General features: G+C 43.4%; 1 protein-coding gene across 1 annotated transcript in view; it reads left to right on the top strand.

Moving 5' to 3' along the window:
- The first annotated feature begins 1,022 nt into the window (after positions 1 to 1,022).
- Positions 1,023 to 22,108, top strand: part of chsy3 (chondroitin sulfate synthase 3) — an 84,472-nt gene continuing 63,386 nt past the window's right edge. Inside the window, exons 1-2 of the mRNA XM_080847251.1 lie at positions 1,023 to 1,653; positions 3,760 to 4,043. Coding sequence (XP_080703377.1) covers positions 1,038 to 1,653; positions 3,760 to 4,043 — 900 coding nt within the window. The 5' untranslated portion in view covers positions 1,023 to 1,037. The remainder of the gene's footprint in view (positions 1,654 to 3,759; positions 4,044 to 22,108) is intronic.

Genomic DNA, 22,108 nt, shown 5'->3' with positions numbered 1-22,108 from the left:
GCTAATATTACTCAATTCTAGCAATGACCACTGTAAATACATAATAAGCATCTTGGAGACCTCCGGGAGTTAAGTTACAGGGGGGACACAAGAATGCAGTTATAATGCGGATTTACATGTTAGCTGCTCGTGGATCTTCAGTGGGGTTCCTACTTCATATTCACTGAAGCAGCCGTCTGGTGATGTAGGTTCTCACCGCTCTCTTATAGCTCTCCCTCAAGACGTCAGCTTGCATGGGGAAGAGGAATAGTCAGCATGCATCGCTCCGCCCTCAGACTGCTAGGCAGAAGAAGCCTTCGCTTTTCCCGTTACTTCTGACACCGTGAATGTGTAGTGACACCACCGCCAGGCTTTCGCCACAGCGGAGAGAAAGTGAAGAGGAGAGATTTGGGAGATAAAAAGTTATTAAGGCAGACGTCAATTTGTAAACAAAATGGCGAGTCGGTGGAGGATGTAATAGCTTGATGGCAAGCTAGCTCTACCTACTGAATGGTATGAAGTCTACAAACTGTTCTAATGTCATTATAACACAGCGAGCTGGGAAGCGGAGAAGACTCAGAAGGGTCGCTATGTCTTCGGATAGGATACATGAACAATGTAATGCCTAATTTTCAAAGGAACTATGTTTGTCCCGGAATGTTATGAGGACTACTGGCTACAGCGTTACCTTCCAGACGAACAGTGCAGTAACTTCTTCCGTCGCGCTGGACACTGCAACTAAAGAGGGTTCTTGCCAAAAAGCAACTGGCGCTCCAGAAAAGTTGAAATATATTTTTAAATAGCGGCAAGGTGTGCATCGCTCTCTGCGTTCTGCGTTGAATGGATACCTTTCAGGGATGATGTTCATACATTTAGAAAGAACAAATGCTGTTACCCTCAGGTATCATTTCTTAATTTGGCAGTGCACATTGTTGATGTGATAATCATGTATGACACTCTTTCGACGGATTACGGCTACATATCTTTTCATATCTGAGGAACTTCGCATCGTTCACCCTTTTCTCAAACGGTCGGCAATCTATTGTACTGTTTCTACCATGGCTGTCAGGTCCAGGAGACCATGGATGAGCGTAATTGTTGGGGTCGTTCTTGGATTTACAGCTGCTTCGTGGCTGATTGTCCCAAGGGTGATGGAGATTAGTGGCAAGAAGAGGCGGTCCTCCATGTGTTCTTACTACAGCAATTCTGTGAATATAGCCAAAGTTCCAGAAGTACACGGTAGCACCGCAACGAGCAATGCGTGGCGCAAAGACCCGGAGAGCCCTTTATCTAGTCAAGAAGGAAGCGAGGAGGAGGAGGAGGAAAGTGTCTACCGGACAGGCAATGGAAGCGGGGATGGCGGAGGACCTATAGCCAGACCTAAGCATTTCCTCTTCGTCGGTGTCATGACAGCCAAAAAATATCTTGATTCACGAGCAGTTGCGGCGTATAGGACGTGGACTCGTTCCATCCCAGGGAAGGTGGAGTTTTTCTCCAGTGAAGGCTCGGAAACGGTCCCCCTGCCAAGTCCCCTCCCCGTGGTATCGTTGGCCGGAGTGGACGACTCATACCCTCCCCAAAAGAAATCTTTTATGATGCTTAAATACATGCACGACCATTACTTGGATAAATACGAATGGTTCATGAGGGCAGATGACGATGTCTACATTCGAGGTGAATACTTGTTGAAGAATGGGGTACAACTTATATTTGTCATTTGAGCCCTGGGGCCGGGCTGGTAATTTGTTAAGAGACTTAGTGTGTCTTGGCTGCAGTATAACCAAGTAGTGATTATAAATTGCGAGGTCTCCAGGTATTAGAGCGCCAATTTAGTACCAAAAGCTGGAGATCACAGGCCATAGGCACCAGACAACGGATACACACTAAACACGTGCTGTTTGTTGTCATCCCTCCTAATGTCAATAAACCAGACCCAGACCTCATTAGCCATTTTTACAGAGCAGACACACTCTTCAGTACCTACCTAGTGTTACAGTTTTGAAGCCAATTAATTGATCTCTCTGGTCAGCTGTCTCTGCTTGGCCAATCCAGTTTACCAAGCGATCATTGCATTACCCTGCCATTGATTTCTGTTACTTGGTAAAGCTGACTGTCCCCACAGCTACAGAGAAATTACCAATGCAGATAGCCAGATTGATTGGTGAATGCAGTGTCATCCCTTTTAAATCATCCCTGTGCAAAACCAGTCACTATGCAGATCAACCTGCATCTCATAAGCATTCTAAGTACCAACTTAATTTCACAGATACCCTGCCCATAAATATTCTGATCAAATGCAATCTGGTAAAATGCAATGCAGTTATTGCTGAGATTTGATATGCATACCAAACACGGAAATGGGACATTTTATTTTTAGAAGGTGAATGATTCTTATTTGAATATGACCTAAAGCACAAGGAAAAACTAAGGTTGTTACTTTTGTGTTATTTTTATCATGCTGCATTTTGATAATGTTGCTGTCACACTGTCCGCGTTCTAGGAGTTTTTTTTGCGAATGTGTCCTCTATGTGTCAGCCATTCCTGCTATTGACTTGGCACTGAATCAGTTTTATTTCAGGCGACCAGTGAGCATTCATTACGAGGTTAATGCAATACTTAGGCCCAAGCATTGCAATGAAAACTGTCCTCAAATTCGGCCGTGCCGTGCTGAGGTATTTTCTCTGAATGGCATGCACTCTTACTGGTCTAAACTGGGGATGAATGGACGAACGTGTGTCCACATAGATTATCATTGTTTGTACATGAATATTATCTAATCTAAAGCTTTTTTGATTAGTGCTGCACTGACTGGCTGTAGGGTACGGCAGAGTTATCATCTGTACTGAAAAGGTATTACATATTTAAGTAGTTGAGTGATAAATCACGTTCTTGATTCTGCATAAGCCAGGAAAGAACAGTCTACCAGACTGTATTATGAGGTCACTTTATGGAAGAATTTAAGTGTTCAAGTAGATCAGTACAGATCAGTACAGATCACAGGCATTCACAACTCACTAATGCTCACATTTAAACCAAATGGAAGAGATTTAAGACTCAAACTGACTACAAAAAATATTTTTAAATCTCATATGAACTATGTACAGTGTCTTGGGAACATTGTAAATATTTGAGTATAAAGTTTTACAGTGTTAGCTGTACAGAGTGCTGATGGGTAAATCAGTCAAGCTAGACGTGCCAGGCTATAACCTGGTACAAGTTTTCCCCAGAGTCCCCCTTTGCCACAACCCACCCGTCATGGTCCTTGCAAGCCAGAAGTCTCCCATGCTCTTTCCATAGTCCTGACGCACGTACAGTATGAGTGGTCCAGAACAAATTAGAGCGGATTATTCAGATTCCCTGAAATCCCTGTTACATAGTCTCTTTAGCACAAGTTGGAGAAAGGGAGGCTGTCTTAATTCTAGTAATTCTTGATACTTCACATGAATGGGTGCCATTCATAGGAACCTATTCACTGTGTTTTGAAGTAACACAATGTTTAGCTTGGGGAATATTTGACAAAAAGTCCAGAGCAGGTATGAAAGTGATGAAATGTATATTAAATATGATCCTTGTAGGTCGCTTTTAAACAACAACATTGAACTAGGGCCAGTCAGGGGTCTAGGATAACCATTATAACTAAATAAAATAGACTTTTCTTTGGACCTGGACTTTGTTTGGAAACTGCTAAATGAACCTAAACATAACCAGATTTGCTTTAGAATGGAAGAATTGTATGAGAGACCCATCTCACACAAGGTCATGCAACCCACTTCTCTGCAGGAGAAAAGCTGGAGTCCTTCCTGAGGTCGTTGAACAGCAGCAAGCCCCTGTACCTGGGCCAGACGGGCCTCGGCACCACGGAGGAGCTTGGAAAGCTGGCACTGGAGCCCGGGGAGAACTTCTGCATGGGCGGCCCTGGCATGATCTTCAGCCGGGAGGTGCTGCGCAGGATGGTGCCCCACATCCACACCTGCCTGCGGGAGATGTACACCACCCACGAGGACGTGGAGGTGGGCCGCTGCGTGCGGCGCTTCGGGGGCACCCAGTGCGTCTGGTCCTACGAGGTGAGTGAGAGACAGCGGAGACATCGGTCTTTGACCCAGAGCTCTGATAAAGTGTTGCTCTGCTATATGATTTACAGTGATGTTTCGACCTCCATGGGAGTTTAGTCAGTGGTTGAGGCTTGAACAGACCAGAATGCATTCGTCAACATTTAACAATCTCATGATATACTGACTATGACTTTTCTGCAAACATCTCATCCACCATGACGTTCATTTTACAACATTCTAAACACCCCCTTTAGGTTTGGCAACTGTTTAAGTGCCGGTCTGGTGTATGAACTTGTTGACATGTTGACCTCTTTGGGACTTAAGTCAGTGGTCTTGAGGTTGTGAGTTGTGAGTGGAGTAGTTATATGCACACATACACACACACACACACACACGCACACACGCACACACGCACACACGCACACACGCACACACACACACACACACACATATGCTATATGCTAGGCATCCATGGTCTCTGAATTGATCTGTTTTTGAAGGACACAGAAGTGCCGCTCTACTACCCTGAATGTCTTGGCTTTATCACAGACGGCATGTGCAATTCAGTGCTTAGAGCACTTAGAGGTGAAAGTGGCCATTTTATTACTTCTTTTACCTTTTTAATAATCTTTTACTATGTTCTGGCAAAGCGCCTCCTTTTCATCAGATGCTCCCAGTCTCTCTCTCTCTTTCTCTCTCTCTCTCTCTATCATTCATCAAATTACTGTTAAGGGAAAGGTACCACACTCCTACCATCCCTAGAGACATATGTACTCGCTGAGTCCTACCCAGTGACATACTTTTCTCTTGTTAGAAAAACACTGACACACTTATACCCGTGACCGGTATTTATGTGTGGTAAGGTTTTTGTGGGTGTGTGTGTGTATGCCTCTGAGTGTTTGTCTGCAAGAGCGACTGAGAACTGAATGAGGGTCAGTGGGAGTGCCTGTGTACATACACAAGAACATGTCCAGGTGTGTTTGTTTGTGTATGTGTGTGTGTGTATTTCTGTTTTTCGCCTTAACCGTGTACTATTAAGGGATCACTGTGTACAATTATGTAATGTGTGTGTGTGTGTTTTTCTGTCTGTCTGTCTGTCTGTGTGTGTGTGTGTGTGTGTGTGTGTTTGACTCCTCCTTCCTCCCCATTCACCCCAGTGATCTATCTAGAGTCTGATTATTTTCCCTGGAATATGGGCTCTGGCTAATGACTTATCCATCCCCTCTCATTTCTCTCCTGAGGGATAGTTTCCTCTGTGCCTTACAGGCAGGGAAATTTCCCCTCAGACAAATGGATACGCGAGAGAGATGTTTCCATCAGTGTAAAAATACACCATTTTTCAGCGTTTCCATCAGATTAGGTAGACCGCGATCAAACCCCGAATCACACACTGTGTAATTACCATGTGCGTTTAAGGCAGCTGTTCGAACTTTCAGTCAGTGAGCCCTTTCCTGACTGCATGTCTGCATCTACCATTCTGAGCGCTATAGATTCTTATGTAACACACTTATTATGAGGCAAGCTTTGGAGCTCTCAGTCCTCGGTCATAATGAAGAGAACACAATGGACACCAGAATCCCCTTGGAGAACTATGCAAAGTAGAGTTCCAAGGTCAAAACAACAGCCACAAGCTGCTCTGACCTTCACTACTAAGCAGTATCCACATGGCAGCACCTTTCTGACTTATGCATAGTACTCTGCTCAGTCACATAGTCATTTGTTTCCCCCCTCCCGAGTTCATAAGCATGAATATTTAGGCACCTGAAATTGGATTAGACCTTGAAATTACTATGGAGGATATGTGCCTGCAGATTATTCAATGACTCCTGGCAGTCGTTATTGTCATATATTATTCCTGCAAGGTTCCTGGTAATCTAATCACATTGGCCTGATTGCAGTTAAACAGCAGCTGAACCTGCATCCCTCCTAAAGCACAGTTAAATGAAGTCTTTAATGGCACTTTAATGGCATTTAGTCAGTCAGACTTTATAAAACCTCAGATTATTTGCTGCACATTGCGTAAGGGGAGCTAGAGGAGCTTGATGTCTTCTCCAAATGTGCATCCAGTTAACCTTTGTGTGATGACTGGGTTAGATGTGCACCTGTTGTAGCTAGACTATTGTCATTGTTTACTGGAGCTTCCTGTTTCTCTATTCAGAATACTGAACAACTTCCTGAAACTTCACTATCTGCCAGATCATTTGATCAGTACTGTTCATAGATGTGGAAGTGTACGTCATAATATTTATTCATTCAGGTTATTCAGATGATTCAGTCATTCACCTAGAATTTTCAGATTCTCAAGCTTAAAGCATTTCAAAAGCTGAATTGTAATGAGATGACAGTTTGTCCTTTTGTGTAGTGACAGATCTTGAAAATCTGTCAAAACGCTGAAAAATCAGGGCACAGCCTTTTCAGCTCTATTCAAGTCAAAACATGTCAGGCACTTCGTACGACTTGACAGTCCTCTAGCTCTGAAATACTGAATTTGCAAACTCAGTAGAGTGTTTACATTAAATTAATGACATCTTCATGCATGAGTCATGCCTATTATTATGATATAGGGTTCAGAAGTGTTCACTGTTTAAACATGGCCAGATGTTCTGTTCTGTTCTGTGCTGTTCCGTCAGGTTAAAGACTTTCCCAAAGCTTTGCCTCTCCATGTCAGGTTGTGAGAAAGTGTCCTTTGTCCCATTAGTTCAGTAAAAAGGTTTCGGTTGTAACTGCTCTTGGAAAGTACTCAACAGCCAGTCAGGCTGTCTGGAGCTTCTGGAGGTGTTGCTGTCTCTCAATGTCTTTCCACTGGCTGAATTATTTACAAGGCAAAGAGTCATAGCTGAGGCTAAAGAAAACACTCTCTTTCTCTCACACATACACCACAAATACACACACACACACACACACACACACACACACACACACACACACACACACACACACACACACACACACACACACACACACACACACACACACACACACACACACACACAAACACACACACTTCACCCTTTTGTCCAGCTGTCTTTTTGTCCTGAAGGAAACTCAGTTCTTCCCTCTGACTCAACATGCTCGGACGCTTCCACCCAGGGAGAACTCAGACACACTCAGATGACTGCATAAAACGTATTATGACTGTGTCTCCCTGTCCTTGTCTGAGAGAAGTACGCAGGCATCCATTAGCAATCAGCCTATTATAGCATTTGTGCTAAGTGCTCCAGAAGGTTTTTTCCCCCCCTTATTCACTTGCCATTGATTGTCATTGCAAAAGGTTCCTCTGACTCTTTAATGTCACTAAGTGCCGGACACGCTAGCTCACACTTGATTGTACCTTTGCAAAGTCTCCTTTGCGAATAAGGCTTCAATTTTGCTCCCTAATTTGTGCAAATATTTGCTAATGACGGCGGATAATGACAGTTAGGTCAGCAGCTTATTTGGTAAGCAGGGCAGATTTCAAGGAGAGTCACACAAGTCACATGGTAGCCACAAGGTTAGCCATCCCTCCTGAGTTCCTCTCAAACACACTCTCATGCTGAATGGATCATTTTTTTAACCACCAGTACATTTGCACTGAATGTAATCATAACTCCAGGATTCATGAGGAATATTAAGTTACTGTGCCCAATGCCATAGACGGTTGAATGCCGTTAAGTCTTTTATTGTGCCGAATGTTTTGAAATGCAGGTTTTGGGGGCACAAAGGGGGGGAAAATGCACACACGGGCAGTTTCTTCATATACGTGATTTGATTTTGCCTAATCCTCAAATAAAAAAAAAAGAAGAAAAATTACTTTCATGGTCTGAAGAACATCATCTGCATATTGATTAAAGAGCAACGTTGCTGGCCTCCCGAGCGCTCTCTCTTTCTCTCTCTCTCACTCTTTCTCTCTGAGGTACCGAGCCCCCGGCACAAAGCTCCTCCACCAACGCACTGACAAGATCGTGGTCTTTGCACTGCCATAATGAGTCCATCTATGCACATGTGGGATGTTTAATTCATTTAATCTCACTGGGTTCTGATTTAAAACAGATGATAAAAAAGCTCTCCTTTTTTGGTGCCTGCTCGTGCTCTGATGTTTTTGGTGTTTACAAATGGAGGATTTGTTAAATTCAAACTAGACATTTTTTTCAAACTAAAAGGCCTGGCATGCCATTATAGTCCCCATTTAAGACCTGATTTATGTGTGTGTGTAAACTGTTGGACACGTTTGAGTGCAAGATTTTTTGAGAATTCTGGCTGTAAATGGTCCTCCACTCAGAATTAAACATCACCGAGGTTAGACATCAAGCTTTTAATCTGCACTTACAGTATTTCCTACAGCTGTTTAGATCATTATGCCAGCGTTTAGAAGGATGTTACACACAAACACACAGACATTAGACTTCACTGACACCATAGGTGATAACATTGCCTTTGCGTAGAGCTTTGAGGTGATTTCAACTGTCTAGTATGACAGACCTGTAAGAAGGACTAGCATTCCCCTTCATCTCTAATATACGGTATCTGTCAGTCTCTTCTCAGGAGCAGGCCTCATTGCTGTTCACACCTTCACATAAAGTAATCATTTGATTTTCCTATGAAGGACACCAAGTGTGTGTCACTCAAAGTAAGGAAAGAGGTTTAACAGACACAATACAGCATTCCATCACTCATTGATCTATCGTCTTGACTACACTACCCACAAACCACAGTGACAGCAACCACAGCTATGCCTACTGGAACCCAGGTAGCCCAAAATACAACAGATATGTAGACCTCTAATTTTTCAGTCAGGAATTGACATTTTTCAAGGATGAAGGAATGTGTGTGGGTTCCAGATTAGCTTCAGGAAGTTGCAATGCAATTTACTTTTGCTTGTTTACATTAAAGATGTGTGTGCTGGATGACTTTCAGGAGCATTTGCGGTACCATAATAAATCACGTTGGTGTGCCGTTCAGTTGATGGTGAATCATTTTGGAGAGGGTTCAATTGGACATCCATTTTACTTAACGAAAGAGAGCTCTTCCCAGTGATCGCCTAGAGGTGGGCAGATTATAGATGTTATAGATGTGATTGTTAATTTGTAGCTACAGGGTAATTTGACACTGCCACAAAGTGTTGAGCATTTTATAGATTACATCACAGCATGCCCAGAAACTTACCTACACACATTTCTGTCCAACATAATGGTAAGGTGAATTTATAAATGGCCTACAAATACTCTACTCATATTTGTAAGTAGTACACACAATTTGGTCTCAAATAAACATGTGTACATGAAATGTATTTACTAGTAGTAAATTACTACTATCATTTTTTGTTGTGAGCTATATCCCATAGGCCTAATTCTATCAAAAGTATTTTGTAGAATCTTACCACACATTGTTAGACGTGTGAAACAATGCTTTTGAAGCCAGAACATTTAGTGAGAAACTATGGGGAAAGTTGAAGAGGGGTTTATGAGAGCATCCTGTCTTCCCACTAACCATCTGTAACTCCACTGAATGTGCTAATCTCTCCATCTGCCGTGAAGCATGGATGGATCTGAGGAGGGGGGGCAGAAAAATCTGCCCGGGAGAGCCCATCCTCAGACATGTCCAAACTCAACACCAGCAGAAGGCCCTGCAGTGCCCCAGCGCTCAAGACTAAAAGTTTGTCTCGCTCTCTAGTAGAGATATCTTTCCCATATTCATCCGTGCAGGGATACAGAGACAACCACTTTCTCTGTGATTTATTGTCACGTCATGGGATTGATTTGAAGTCAGGAAATTCTTCAAATAAATGATCATTATATGAGCCTGTAAATGAGAGTGGGATATTCTCTGTATAGAAAGTAGTAACTTTGTCATCTGTCTGAAAAGTAGGACCTCTGCTGTATGAGGTATAGGCAGACCCTAATGAAAGATCAGATTACTTTCAGTTTGCTGACTGGTCTACGGTCTCTCGCAGTAGTGTGTTGACTGATTGTAGAGAGAAGGAATCTCTCGCCGCTGTGTCTTGGCTTCCTACAGGGAGCAATCATCCAGCATGCACTTGGTTGTTTGAGTTTGATGTTGCTGTGGAACGCCTCTAGCCTTAAGCACAGAGGGCATTGTGCGAAGCTGTAACTCCGCGTTATCTCTCTGTCGGCGCTGTCAATTTCTACTCCCCTCCTCTTTTCATCACAAGAGACAAAAACAAACACACACACAGACACACATACACAGACACAAACACTCACACAAGCACACACCTACTCTCTTTCCCTCTCTCTCTCTATGTCTCTCTCACAGACACACACACACATAACCACACAAACACAAACACACACACACACACACACACAAAAACACAGGCACAAAGACTCAAAAGCACACACAAGGTGCAAGCACACACCCACTCGCTCAGTCTCTCTCTCACACACACAAACACACACACACTCATGTGTACACACTCACACACACAAGCTCTCTCTCTCTCTCTCTCTCTCTCTCTCTCTCTCTGTTTTCAGTCATTCAGGAGGGATATAAGCTGGTTTTCTTTGTCCGTGCTCACTCAGTCCTCGAGCTGTGAGTCAGTCTTCCAGATGGTGTTAATGGTGTGTGTATTTAGCCAGGATTCCCACAACAAACAAGGGCTGTGGCTGCTGGAGCTGCAGTTTCTTCTCCAAAGCTGGATTGTCTTTGAGGGTGGATCAAACTGGGCGGCAGAGAGCCATGATGGCAGACGCGAAGGGCAGGTGGTCGTTAGCCCGTCTACGTGAGCGTCAGGGGATTCCCATAGAGAACAGGCTATGGTCTGTTCTTTGTGTAAGACAACATTGGAGGGGGAGAAACTCCCCTGTTTGACCTTTGAAACCCCCAAAAATGTGTTAGCATTTATCAGTAGCACAGCAAAACGCTTGTCTGTGCTTGTCTCTGTGAGCTAAGAAAGTCAGTGCTCGCCGGAGTGGAAGAAAGAACCAGAGCTTCTGTTCGTTTGGACTGTCACCCTCTTGCACACACACACACACACACACACACACACACACACACACACACACACACACACACACACACACACACACACACACAGTCACAGAGAGGCAATGATGGCAGTGCCAAGAAGTGTTTTAGGGGGCTGGCGGTGGCAGATTCTCGTGGCACCGTGTCCGCACCTTCACACATGAGTGTGTGTGCAGACACAGCCGCAGCGGTAGCAGCAGCCTGGTGTTTTCGTCTTGGCAGGACCCCTAGTCGAAATGGCCCTGTTTAACCCCCAGAAAAAAAAGACTAGCCTCCGGGGTCGTGAGAGGATGAAATGGCCAAAAGTTTGCAACCAGCTGCACAGGAGTGGCAAAAACACGAGGCATACTCACTTTACTTCGTGCTTATTAATGGCCTCGTTTAAGCTTCTGGAACTAATAGTAATTTCATCAAATTTACATGCCTCAATAATGAGAGACGTTTCGGTACCCCGCGGGTGTTTACAACAAGTTCGGCTTGTCAGCCGGCCCTCCGGTTTCCATCACATTAGGAACCGCTTCTAAGCAGGCTCAGCGTGTTCAAGGTTCCGCTCGTCACAGCGGAGAGACGCATTATAACTTCAACAGGCCCTCGAGCCTATTGTTAAGATTACAAATGCAAAGAGAAATCAGATGGCTTTGCCAGCACAGCGGTCATGATATCATCTCTGGATTGCCGCGAAAGCCTCTGAAAAACACCCTTTTAAATACTTTGAAAGATAAAAACCACATTACACATTCACCAGCACTGAGTCTCTTTCACACCAGCAACGAGCACATTTACCCCTTCGCTTCAATGATATCTTACCTGCATAAATATGCATTTACATATGTAGTGCCGTATGTATAACTGCATTCGGTCATAGACGGATCCATAGATGACTGTAATGACTTAGAGTGCTTCCCTGTAGATTTACATGTTAGTTATGGAAGATTTATTATACATATGTATGATGCTGTACGTTTGCCATGCCCCGTAGGTTAAGCTGGGATGGGAAGTCAGGACTCGGTAGGGTTTGCATGCATTCATATGGATGATGTTCGGCTGGCCCAACTCCCTCCGCATGTTTTATTTATCGCCTCTGTTATTCTACGAGCTGACGGTGTTGGCCTCTCGCCACGGCACCAAGGTCATAAGCATACCAGTTCCGCACTATAGTAATCTACTCTCTTGCATTCTCTATCTCTGTCTCTCTCTCTCTCTCTCTCTGTCAGTGACACACACACATATACATTTAAATATACTCTCTCTCTCCCTGTCTTTCACACACATTCTGAAACAAACAACATTGCCTTGTCTCTTCTACTTACTCTCTCTGCCTCTTTGTCTCCGAACACTCTGTTGATCTTTGTCTGTCGATCTCTGCGGCTCTCTCTATCTTTTTCTCTTTCTCTCTCTCTCACTCTCTCTCTCTGTAGCTGTGTCTCTGTTATTCTCTCCCAGGGCTTCTTTGAAGTGTGTTAACTAGGGAGTGTAAAAGTGAGTGTTGTGTGTGAGTGTGGTTGCAGTGTGCCAAGCGAAAGGGAAAGCAGATTTCAAACTCATCATGTTGTGGTGCCCAGCTGCTGTCAAGTCCTTGAATGTGAGGGCTTAAAGTTTGGAACCCACCCAACCTGGCATGATGGTGTGTGTGTGTGTTTGTGTGTGTGTGTGTGTGCTGTTTGTGTACACAGATCTTTTTGTAGCAATACAAGCATCGAGCACTTACAGTGGAGAGCCACTTCACCTCAGGTGGCTTGATTTGTATCAGTATGGTAGAATACTTGTCCCAATATGACACTAAATTATATTTCTACTTTCACATATAACTCATACACCAAAAAACTGTAGCATTCTAGAACTCTGGTGTAGACACTGCTGGGGAACTGGGAACACTGCTGGAAATGGGAACTGACCCTATGACCCTTGCGGTAATACCACTATTTCTACACAAAACACAAAACAAGTAATCGATCAGAACTGTTTTTACACATTGAACTTCTTTTCTCAGTGCATAGTATAGTAGTATAGTACCAGTGTACAGCAAAAGCAAACTGATTGTGTGGATATTATCGGCACCTACTCTCCCAGGGCATAGTCTGCAAGTCTATAAATGCTTTGAAGAACAAAAAAGGACTTTTATAGGCAGGAATAAATGTTTTGAGTTATGTTGTCCTTGCTGACGTGTCCTAATTCAAATACAACATGCTTTACGGTATCCCTACAGAGTCAAGACAGCTTACACTGATTGCCAGTTATGCTGAGGAGACATTTACAAAGCGCAGCTGCTTCACCTTGCCTGACTTTCACAAACTGCACAGAGTTATTGTGCTTATTCACCACTCTGTTGAAGTAGTAGAAGTCCGGTTTGAAACGCTCAGGAGATGACTGGTTCATCGTGCAAATAGTTTATTGCCAGGGATACCTCACAGATGACTATTATTAACCAGGACGTTACATTTTAAGATGCCCGCAGAGCGTGTGCCCCTTTTTATCTGGTGGCCGACATTACTCTGCTCTCTCTCTCTCTCACCGAAGCGAGCTAAGCCAGAAGCAATAAAAAGTCTTGGGAGGCCGTGAGGCAGGCATTTTTTCCCCCCTTGTAACATTCACTAGGCACACACACACACAGATACACATACTCTCTCACATGTTCTCACACACACACCTGCGCACATGCAGCTTGCTAACACACACACACACACAAACTCACCCTCTAACTCCCTCTCTGTCTCTGTCACACACTTACACACACATACATACATTCACCTTTACACATACAACCCATCACACAAACTCTTTTTCCCTCACCTCTTTCGCACACACACCTATGTGTCCCCCCTCCCCACTCTCACACACACACACACACACACACACACACACACACACACACACACACACACACACACACACACACACACACACACAAAAACATACACTCCTGAGTGAATGAATGAATGAATGGGCGCTGTGGATACATTTGCGGGGCACGGGGACAGGCATATGATTTATGCCGCAGCCGGAGAGTGGAGGCACAGCATGTTAATGTGAGCTCTTTTTCGGGCAGGGGGCACTAAGGAAGCCTTTGTGCATGCGGGCTAGCCGGCGTGCTGACGCGCACCCCTCCAGCCACGGACATTAGCATGCGCTAAGATACGCTACACATAGCGTCTCTCCGCTGATGCTAATCTTGAGACCCGCCCCATAGCATTCGCAGGAGAGTGTGATACTTTCTACAGAGGATGGGAGAAGGCCTAGGACGAATGCTATTGCATTCCACATATGAACTCTGAGATTTCCACTTTCCCGTGTGGCAGCTACATGATTATAGTTATCTCTGTATTTTGACTGGATTGATGTGCTCACACAGAACTATGCTGCCATTAGGAAAAAAACACCATAATTATGGTATTTGTCATTAAATATAAATAGGGAAGTGGTTCTCATATGGAGATCCACTGTGCTTCCTTTATACATTGATACATTTAGTATCCTGTTGCACTTGCAGGGATACTGTTGCCATGGACTCTTTAGCAGACCATCATGAAACACACAGCAGACCATTTTAAACAAATATTCTGTATTTTGAAAATTCTATTCTGAATAATAATGCAAGCCTCTCTAGGCTACATACAGAGAGAGTTCGGTGCTGCTAGGTTCTTTTTTTTCTCTCTATTGAAAGAAGTGTGTCTTCAGTTCATCCAGCAGTACCTTGGGGACCCGGTGGTCATGATTTGGCCATGCTGGGCTAATATTAGCATAGTGGTGTGGGCAGGAGAGATGTATGTTAAGCATGGACAGAGCTCCCCTCATCCTCTCTCTCATCCTTGTGCCGTCTCTCGGTCCAAGGCCCACGTCTAGAGAAGGATTATGCGTGTTATACAAGCAGCCTGAGTGCTTTTTTGCACGGATTTATGAAACATGCCTAATGGCTGCTGCTGTCCCCAGAGACTTGCTTTCTGGTCGCTGCTCTGTCAGGCATGCAGTGAGTCCTGTATTAGAATTAGTCTGTTAACAGTGTGTGCCTTGCGCTAATGTGTCGTCCTTAATGTGTGGGAGGTGATTTGTTTTGTAATTTCTCAGTTGTTACGGGGGTTACTGTCAGTGTCTGTCAATGTGATTTAATACGGATGGTTGGTGCAATGCATCAATTCTGGTTTTGGACATTTGAGCGCAAACATAGAATAGACAGCTACAGGAAAGTGAGGAGGAGATGTAAGAGTCATGATCCGTCATAATCAAGGACTATCCCTTTAATGACAACATTGGTTTTATATCTCACTCTCTGACTCATCGTATTTGCTACCTGCCTTTTGTGCCTTGCTCCATCAGTATATTTTTCGATGCTGAGGATATGGGGCATGTCTGTAGTGATACTGATTGCATGAATGTGAACAGAGACTGTTGCATTCTTTATTTGAAGACATACTGTTGGCAAGGCTGCCTTTTTAAAGAGCCCTTGAATGGCAACGCTCTGTGATGAAAAGAGTTTGATCTGTGCCAAGCCAGCCCTTCAGCGCACTGCCTGTGTGGAGACCAAACGCTCGAGGATCATCTCTGGATCGTTAAGTCAGCCCTTGCACAGAAGACCAGCGAGTGTTTGAACCCCCCCCCCCCCCCCCCCCCCCTCCTGCTCCCCTCGAGGAAGCATCCTTAATCAAAACCGCGCATATCCCCTTCCCATTCGGCCCTTAGTAACATCCAACCACCCCCTCCCGACAGGACGTGGGCTCATCCGTACAGAAACGTACAGAAAATGGAGCCAGTTAAGTGGCAGCGCGGATCAATTTGCATGTAAACTTGGTGGAGCCTGGAGGGAGTGAGTCAAGGATGCCGAGCAGGGGGGGGGGGTGACGACAACACAACACAGCCCTCTCAACACTGATGACCGGTCGGTTCTGCCCCTATTCCCCGATCTCTTCACTGATCCCCCCGATCCCCTCATGGCACAAAGGCTGACAGCTCCGGAGCCAAGCTTGTTTGTCACACAGGGCCTAGGGATGTGTGTGTGTGTGTGTGTGTGTGTGTGTGTGTGTGTGTGTGTGTGTGTGTGTGTGTGTGTGTGTGTATGTGTGTGTGTGTGTGTGTGTGTGTGTGTGTGTGAGTTTGTGTGTGAGTGTGTGAGTGTGTGTGTGTGTGTGTATGTGTGTGTGTGTGTGTGTGTGTGTGTGTGTGTGTGTGTGAGAGTGTGTGAGTGTGTGTGTGAGTGTGTGTGTGTGTGTGTGTGTGTGTGAGTTTGTGTGTGTGTGTGTGAGTGTGTGTGTGTGTGTGTGAGGTGAGGGGGATAGTGGTGGGGGTCAGACTGCGCACATGGGCACTGACACAGCTTTATTCTGACCAACACCGCTCTGCACCAGACCGATCGAGTGCAGCTGGCAGATAACTGTACTGGCATCGCCTCACAGCAGAGGACTCCCGCACAAGTGGGAGGGCATGGCTCGCATGTCAGCAAAGGAGAACTATCCCCAGTGGATGGAGTTGTTTAAAGCCATCACAAAACTTAAGCAGTTTTAAGTCTCCCAACAAAGTCGAAAAAAAGTTCATACTTCTTTAGAAACCAAGTCCTCTATGAAGGCAACTTTTAATGTGAGGTTGTCTCATCTAATTTATGGAATGACACGTGGTGGTTATAATTGGCACCGCGACCACGGATCAATTCCCCCGGTGTCATTGACAAAATGATGACAAATGAGCCCCTCACTCTGAAAGTGCAACTTCAAGCGGATTGAACAAAGTGGCCACCGTAGCCCTTTATTCATACACGTTATGTGGAGCCTTCCTGGGAGGTAGGGTCAGCAGGCTTTGGCCATGCCGAGAACTAATTGGTCAAAAAAGGTCAGAACTGCCGCAATGAAGGCGAGGGACATTAACTTCACCACACTAAAGTCCAAATCAAAACATGATGGGGTAGTCCATCACTGTCACCCGGGTGAAAGAAAATTAATGAAATGAAAGAGATGACTTGGTTCATGTCCTCTCTCTCTCTCTCTCTCTCTCTCTATCTCTCTCTCTCTCTCTCTCCCCTCTCTCTCTCTCTCTCTGTCTGTATGGGTTGTGCAGAAACCTTGACCTTTTTGTTGACCTTTTTTTTCTTCTATATTAATATGATTTAATTCAACCTGAAACACTCAGTTCAACGGTTCAGCTCCACCTTTGAAGCCCCAATGACATTTTGAAAACTAGACGCACATGTGGTATAAATAACTCAAACGGCCTCTGCAACCTGCTCCTCCTGATAATCAAAAACCCATAGAAGGGTTCAGAACAACTGTTAAATTCAGTAAATTAAAGTCTTAATCTGATGTCTGACTGTACGCTGATAGTTTATTAAAGAGGCTTCAACTCCAAAGCATTTTATTTTTTTTACAAAACATCATAAATATTTTAGTGAGTTGAAATGACAAGTTGTTGATCATTTCCTACAAAATAAACAGGCCCCAAGGGTTATGGTTATCACATAATTGCTTGTCTAGCTATCCTTTTTTCTTGATTTTGTTTTTGTATTGTGCTATTTGATCTTTTATTCTTTCATTTGTATTACTTTTAGATGTTCTATCTTTTATATGTTTTTTGTCTTTTTAATTTCCTTTTCTTTTCTATTTTGTATTGTTAATTGATTCACCTCGACTAGAAAACACTTAAACCCTGTTATTTTTCAAGTGAGCTATATAAATAAATGTGAGTTAACTTTAAAGAATAAATGAAACAGTCGTTGCACTTTGATGCAACTATACATATGGAAACATTTTAGAGAATGCATTTTTTTTTCAGTTTGGTCAAATGCAGTCATAGCCTAGTATTTGCTTTGATTGCAACCACTTTGGCTTGCAGTGGAAGTTAGTAAAGATTCAAATTTGGTTTGCGTCCTACTTTGAAAAAAAGAGAGAGTGATATGAAAGTGTGTGCAGACGGGAAGATGGAATGCCAGCTTGTCTAAATGGGAAGTTGAACTAATGGCTGAAAAAGAAATGGCTACCACCGTCCACCATTTTTTGGACACCAGTGCAGTATTTTTGAGAAAATCCTTTTCTTCCAGTTATCATAGCAAAAAACTTGCTAGCTGCATAAAAGTGCCACATATTTGAGCTGCCAGCTGGCAGTCTCTGTATTAAGGATATTTTGGAGCAGCTGCACTAGAAATTGGCCACCCACATACAAGTGGGTCGAATGTTTGAACAGTCCCTAATCGCAATACTGCAGTGGTGGTGAGAGGCAGAGAATGCACACTTCCTCGAAGGATTGGAGAAAGTAACCAAACAACAGACTTTATACAAACTACTCATCAAAAGTAGTCACAGTCAAAATGTCATCATAGTTTATAGTATGCTGCCATCAAATTAATCACAGGGAGGACCATTTGAGGAAGTGACTATAACTCAGTGTCGTGGTTTTCAACAGCTGTGTTTAATTTCTTTGTGTACAAACTGATAGGACTACACCTCAGAGGTTGAGCTGACGTCACCTTACCAATCAGGTCTTGAAAGTGGCTGTTTTGCATCCTGTATTGCCTTGCATTACTGGTATGGTGGTTCTATATTTTGATAGAAGATTTTGGACCCTATGGTGCACCTGTAGAAGTTGAGTTAAGCTTTCTTTAGGCTCCTCAGGAAGTGAAGCCTCTGAAGAGCTGTTTGTAACAAGCTAAACCTTCCATCATAACGCCACCTACACATACACCTACATTCGCTCACACATTCATTTATATCCCTTAAAATATCTAAATGATTGTTTCTTCCCCCCCCCCCCCCCCCAATGTGTCAGGCTAGACAGTTAACTATGTTATATGGTGAGCAGACTAGCGGTCTTACAGTGAAGATGAATCTTAACATGACTAGCCAAATTTGTCCTCAGCATCGGGATATTGTAGGTGAATTTGGTTGGTAACCTACGTATTATCAACATCAGAGAGTTAGATGCATGTATTTTCTTCAAAACCGCTATGTTAATAAATAGATGGAATCACCCTTGGAATTTAAAACGAAGTGTATAGTGTACCTGCTAACATGCAGTGGGATGTGTGCTGGTTGGCCGTAACTTGAGTGTTGAAAGCTTGTAACTTCAGTTTCATATGCAAAGGTAGAATCTTTTTACATATGTGCAAATTATATCTCTGTGCACAAAGCTTTTTCACACATGCACACATTTTTTTTTACTGCTGCAAACTTTATTGCATATGTGAACATCGTTACACAAGCTCAAAATCGTAGTGTCACTAAGTTGTGCCATATGGTTCTTTCTGATGCTATGCCTCTGTGGCTATGATGCATAGCACCGCTTAAGTAAACAAATTCATACAATGCATTTTTGATAGATTCCAAATGACATCCACCTCTTCCATTTCTCTAGATTATACTGTTTGGCTATATCCCAACTAGCAATCGCTGTCAAGTTTGGGAAAGTGCGTCATAGTGTGTGTGTGGGTGTTGGGTGCTACTGACTCCATGCTCTGCTGAGCCACACTATGAGTGCAACAGTGCTGACTTGCACTTTATGCCCAGCCAAACTGGGAAAAGACTGCGGAAAAAAGACTAAAGCAGAGAGCAGATCAGATTATCACACCGCCGTGCAGTAATCTCTCTAGATGTATTACACCAGCAGATTTAATTGGGGCCAGCTGTAATTGGTCGCAGATTATTTACTTATTTATTTGTTTAAGCTGTACTGTCATTGTATTATGTAAGACATACAAGAGTAACATGCAGTTTCATAGAGTTTGTGACTAGAACAACATGCTTCTTCAACTCTCTTTAAGACTTAAAGCAGATTAGGTTAAGGGCGATGTATGTATTCTTCAACACTTTTTAAATCATGGTAAAGGCTGTTATTAATTGTGGCTGTATTCATGGGCATATGTCCTCCTCCATGGTGTCTGGTCCTGCGGCTGGCTCCTATTTTATTATGAAAGCTAATTTAGTGTGAACAAATCAATACAACTCAATTACCACTTGTAGATTTCAATCTATGGACCTTTACACCACAACAGTTAGAGGATACCTTCATTAGAAGAAGATATCATGCATTTTCTGAGATACTAGGAAACAATAGTGGAAAAGAGAGATATCAGCGAGGGCACCATGATTAATATGTGAATGTCCCACCAATATAGTCATTAGCTACTTAATGGGGTGCTGTATAAGCAGAGGTATTGATGGGGATTATTCCTAATGAAAGTCAGTCTGCTCCACAGGCACCTATCTGCTGTAATTATCACAGTGCAGTCTAGCCTCCTCACCCTCCCACACACACACACACACACACACACACACACACACACACGCACACACACACACACACACACACACACACACACACACAAAAAGCAGTCCCCCCAAAAAAGAGCAGACTTGGCAAGAGAGCCCGGAAAAGAGGCCAGTTTGATTGATGGGATGGAACTCAAAATCGGCTGGGTAATTTGCCGTGGCTCTTTGGGTCATATTGTGGAAGCCAGCCATTAATTCAAGGGGTTGTGGGTCTTGAGTGAGTAAATGTTTTGGGCCACTCTATAAAATTGTTTGCTTCACTACAGTATTGCATTGGGTTAATTCTACTTCACTGAACAGAAAGGAGAAGACAAATGTAGGAGTATGCTTTGCTATAGGGGTCAAAGCTATGCTATAGGGGTGTTTCAGGAACAATCTACAGGCTCAATTTGAATCTACATTGAAGAATAGCTTTTCATAATATCAGTCTATACCTATGAAATAGAAGGGCATTACATGGCCTTGGGGTTTATCACTTTAATAACAGTTATCCAAGTTGTTCAATTAAGTTTTCATTCCAATAACCTGTGAAAGTCTTCTTCCCCATCAGTGCCTCCTGAATGGAGTGCAGTGGAAAGAGCATTCCTGTGATGACTGTTACGCATAGTTCTTTCGTTTTCTTCTCCTCCGAAGGTTACCTTCAATTGGAACCATGAGCCCTATCAGCGCTCATTATCACTCCAATCATCAGTGTTGTGCTTTTCTTCAGTATGGACCACAAACAGTTGATTCTCCCTCTCTCAACAAGCAAACATTTAATTCAATTGACTACCGACAACCTTGATCACCGTATACAAACCAAGGCCCTTTGTCAATTACACAACATTCCTTGTGGGCAGTGGCGTGCACACATAGACACTAAGTGGTGCTAACGCAGCAGGACTTTTGCCCTTTATCAACGAAAATGCCCTTTTGAAACTTTAAAAAAAAAAAAAAAATGTATATTATTAACATTTTACTGAGGCCGGTTTTGAAATGATCTTTTAAAAACCTAAGCGATTAAAAACGACTGAAACAATGCCCAAAAATGAGCCACGTCCCCCTTGCACAGACCAGACTCAATTCGCACTGGCACGCGCAGGGCACCACATGCGCTTCAGTAAATAGAAGCGTCTCCAGCATAGTAGGCACGGTCGCAGACAGGCATCTTCTCCCGTGTTCCCACCAGCCAGGTAACATACAGATCAAGTAAAATCGTATAGTTTGCCCTCTAAGCCCAAAGTGTAGCCTAATCATTTTGTTGTGCAGTAAAATGTCTCATACAGCAACAAACAACTAAGCATTTTTAGCCGACTGGTCACCTGATAAAGTTTTACACTGTATAGCCCAATGACAGATAACGCAAGGACGACCATAGGCTTATTAGGCTACAAATTATTTCGGTAGAGTTTGCAATTGCAAATCTGCAAATGTGTTAGGACGAACGTTTTCTGTTGTATAGGTTTTGTCAGGCAACATAAATTAACACATTTATTTGTGGCAGAAAAAAACGGGAAGTTCCTCATGTGAAAAATGCCCATCTGTAGGCCTATTCAATGACAACAGTTAGCAAATCGTACTTTTTGGTCTCTTTGTTAATTGTATATTGATTTTGATTTACTAATTGGGTAAACAGAAGACAGTGGAGGGCAAAGTGAAGTTTATCTACTTCGCCGAGATGCCTAGAGTTCATCTTGGGACTTAACAATGACTGTATATAGTTAATATAGGATGTGGATTTTATCTGTTGGTGGTGTGACTTTTTTCTATAGGAAACTCAAGTTTAGAGAATGATACAAATAAAAGTAAAATTTCATTCAACATGTGCGTGTAACTTTTTTATAATAAGGTGTTCCGCGTGCGCTAAAAAGTGCCCTTCCCTTCCCCCCTGAGCAC

Source organism: Sprattus sprattus (assembly GCF_963457725.1).
Source record: "Sprattus sprattus genome assembly, chromosome: 11".
Lineage (NCBI taxonomy): Eukaryota > Metazoa > Chordata > Actinopteri > Clupeiformes > Clupeidae > Sprattus > Sprattus sprattus.
Note: the sequence above shows the minus strand (reverse complement) of the source record. Positions and strands in the feature narration are given on the sequence as shown.